Source organism: Pollicipes pollicipes, unplaced genomic scaffold, assembly GCF_011947565.3.
Source record: "Pollicipes pollicipes isolate AB1234 unplaced genomic scaffold, Ppol_2.1 Scaffold_7231;HRSCAF=8579_pilon_pilon_pilon, whole genome shotgun sequence".
In the NCBI taxonomy this organism is placed as follows: domain Eukaryota; kingdom Metazoa; phylum Arthropoda; class Thecostraca; order Pollicipedomorpha; family Pollicipedidae; genus Pollicipes; species Pollicipes pollicipes.
This window is the reverse complement of record NW_023597034.1, coordinates 32,912,081-32,915,884: the sequence shown is the minus strand read 5'-3', so window position 1 is coordinate 32,915,884 and position 3,804 is coordinate 32,912,081. Positions and strand designations below refer to the sequence as shown.

The 3,804-nt window shown below is 60.1% G+C and overlaps 1 protein-coding gene across 1 annotated transcript in view; it reads right to left on the bottom strand.

Moving 5' to 3' along the window:
* Nucleotides 1–428: 428 nt before the first annotated feature.
* LOC119110027 (uncharacterized) overlaps nucleotides 429–3,804 on the bottom strand; it is a 4,963-nt gene continuing 1,587 nt past the window's right edge. Inside the window, exons 2-3 of the mRNA XM_037233774.1 lie at nucleotides 1,861–2,011; nucleotides 429–674 (exon numbers count right to left, since the gene is read on the bottom strand). Of these exons, the coding sequence (XP_037089669.1) occupies nucleotides 493–674; nucleotides 1,861–2,011 (333 nt within the window). The 3' untranslated portion in view covers nucleotides 429–492. The remainder of the gene's footprint in view (nucleotides 675–1,860; nucleotides 2,012–3,804) is intronic.

Here is a 3,804-nt window from a genome sequence, read left to right as displayed (position 1 = left end):
AGGACGAACTACCTGTTGATTTACACTACGATTTATTCCCCATAGAACAAATAGTGGTAGATTGCGCAGGCGCACACCAAGGGTGCGTAGACAGACCTTAGTCCCCGACATAGCAAAAGTGGGGCCACGGACAAAGCAAAAAATATGAAATGAGGGCGCCCTAAAGGCCCATGCGTAGCAATGATTACGGATAAATGTTTATTACGAATGTTTATTACACCTAATCGTAACATCGGGAGGCCGCGAGAAAAGAGAGGAAAGGCTTCCAAACCACCTTTCCTCCCCCTAGAAAGCAGCAGTCACATCCCCCGCTTCCTAAAGAGCCCCCACGGAGGGCCCCCGCCAGGGTCCCTCAAAGTCTTAACACGAAAAAAAAACACTGTGTGCTTCCCTGCTACTTTGCCACAGCACCCAGCAGAACGGGCCAGTGCTCGGGTTTAGCACCCGTGGGCGAAGGGCGAAGTGGAAGTGTCACCTGAGCTGTCAGTCCCATCAGACTGCCCCGCGTGTTCCAGCGGGGTGAATGCATGACTCACATCGGTTGGCGGCTTGCACGGCGACGTCAATGCCGAAGGAGTAGAGTCCCATCAGGCTCCCCAGCAGCGTGAGGAACAGCCAGTCCTCGTACCGGCCGCGCGTCTTCGCGCGGAACCAGCTCAGGCAGGAGGATCCACCTGTCGCACAGTCACGTGACAGTGTTACGTGAGCATGCGGTCGCACTGTGGCGAGCAGAAACCTATAGGGCTTTCGTTATCGCACGGACTCTTGCATGGCGAAAAACGGGTGTTGACGAATCCCAAACAATGCTCAACAAAATGTCCCACCACTCCTGGTGATGCCAGCCTGATCGTTCCCGACGAGCAGGAGTCGAATAATTAGTCGGCCTAGTGACGTCTGGAAAAGACGCTTGGCCCCCAAGGTGCCGACCATCTGGTGCCCTGGCCGATGTTAGGAATTTGGAAGGTCATGATTGAGAGCTTCTGTCTGCCACGAGGAGCTGCGTGTTGCAAATGAGACTAATTAGACTGAAGAGCACCATCCATTCCATCCTTCAGAAGTTCTTACTTTTAGCTGGGCCGTTCAGGCGGTCAGTGAAAGGCTCAACTTGAAGAGGACATTGAGCGGACGCCTGACTGGTACCGGCAGCGCGGGATGCTGGTCAGCCCCCATTGAGTCCCTCAGCTGCCCGCACATTCATGACCTCACCACAGACCAGCCGTACCAGGCTGTGTGACGCTTGAAATACGAGCTGTTTTGAAATGAGCCGTTCGAGGCGCGCGCAAACAGCCGCCATCCGGCACGGTTCAATTTCACGAAGTGCCGACATTACGGAGCGGCCTGCTGCCCCCTTTCGCAATACATCGCAATGTGCCAATCTTGACAGGTGTTCTGCTGGGAATAAAGCAGGCTGGACATCTCACGGCTAGTTTACCCGATCACACAGCCCTGACCCAGCACCGTGGTCCACGATCCACAGCGACACCTCACGACCTGTGGTGGCAACTCACCACATGTGGCCACAACTCACCATCTATGGCGGCAACTCACCATCGGTGGCGACAATCACCGTCGGTGGTGACAACCGTCATCGGTGGCGATAATCACCATCGGCGGCGACAATCATCATCGGCAGCGACAATCACCATCGGTGGCGAATATCACCATACGTGGCGACAATCACCATCGGTGGCGACAGGTCAAGACCGGTGGCGACAACTCACCATCTGTGGCGACAACTCACGATTCGGGACGCGGCCCCGCCTAACAGCTCACACTCTGTGGCGTCTCGACTCACGACTCACGACTCACGAGCTGTCACGACAGTTCAAGACGTGCGGCGCCATCACACGAGCCACTCACGGTCCGTGGCGCGGTACAACCAGTCGCGGCGGCGGTGGCCGAGGCTGAGGTAGCCAAGGTCTTCGTTCAGCTCGTCCTCCACGGTGGCGTCGTCCATCGAGGTCAGCCGCTCCAGCAGAGGAGCCTGGTGCGGGGCCAGGCGCGGCTCCCCCTGCCGCACGAGAGAGACACGGGAGATGTCAGAGGACTCAGGCACCAGACACTGCCACACCGGGGGAACACGGGAGACGTCAGAGGACTGAGGTACCAGACACCGCCGCACGGGAGAGACACGGGAGACGTCAGAGGACTCAGGCGCCAGACACTGCCACACCGGGGGAACACGGGAGACGTCAGAGGGCTGAGGCACCAGACACTGCCACACCGGGGGAACACGGGAGACGTCAGAGGACTGAGGCACCAGACACTGCCACACCGGGGGAACACGGGTGACGTCAGAGGACTGAGGCACCAGACACTGCCGCACGGGAGAGACACGGGAGACGTCAGAGGACTGAGGCACCAGATACTGCCACACCGGGGGAACACGGGAGACGTCAGAGGACTGAGGCACCAGACACTGCCACACCGGGGGAACACGGGAGACGTCAGAGGACTGAGGCACCAGATACTGCCACACCGGGGGAACACGGGAGACGTCAGAGGACTCAGGCACCAGACACTGCCACACCGGGGGAACACGGGAGACGTCAGAGGACTGAGGCACCAGATACTGCCACACCGGGGGAACACGGGTGACGTCAGAGGACTGAGGCACCAGACACTGCCGCACGGGAGAGACACGGGAGACGTCAGAGGACTGAGGCACCAGATACTGCCACACCGGGGGAACACGGGAGACGTCAGAGGACTGAGGCACCAGACACTGCCGCACGTGAGATACACGGGAGACGTCAGAGGACTGAGGCACCAGACACTGCCACACCGGTGTAACACGGGAGACGTCAGAGGACTGAGGCACCAGATACTGCCACACCGGGGGAACACGGGAGACGTCAGAGGACTGAGGCACCAGACACTGCCACACCGGGGGAACACGGGAGACGTCAGAGGACTGAGGCACCAGACACTGCCGCACGGGGGAGACACGGGAGACGTCAGAGGACTGAGGCACCAGATACTGCCACACCGGGGGAACACGGAGACGTCAGAGGACTGAGGCACCAGACACTGCCGCACGGGAGAGACACGGGAGACGTCAGAGGACTGAGGCACCAGATACTGCCACACCGGGGGAACACGGGAGACGTCAGAGGACTGAGGCACCAGACACTGCCACACCGGGGGAACACGGGAGACGTCAGAGGACTGAGGCACCAGATACTGCCACACCGGGGAACACGGGTGACGTCAGAGGACTGAGGCACCAGACACTGCCGCACGGGAGAGACACGGGAGACGTCAGAGGACTGAGGCACCAGATACTGCCACACCGGGGGAACACGGGAGACGTCAGAGGACTGAGGCACCAGACACTGCCGCACGTGAGAGACACGGGAGACGTCAGAGGACTCAGGCACCAGACACTGCCACACCGGGGGAACACGGGAGACGTCAGAGGACTGAGGCACCAGATACTGCCACACCGGGGGAACACGGGAGACGTCAGAGGACTGAGGCACCAGACACTGCCACACCGGGGGAACACGGGAGACGTCAGAGGACTGAGGCACCAGACACTGCCGCACGGGAGAGACACGGGAGACGTCAGAGGACTGAGGCACCAGATACTGCCACACCGGGGGAACACGGGAGACGTCAGAGGACTGAGGCACCAGACACTGCCACACCGGGGGAACACGGGAGACGTCAGAGGACTGAGGCACCAGACACTGCCGCACCGGGGGAACACGGGTAACGTCAGAGAACTGAGACACCAGACACTGCCGCACCGGAGAGACACGGGAGACGTCAAAGACCCAGGTCTGCTCATGATGGCACGGA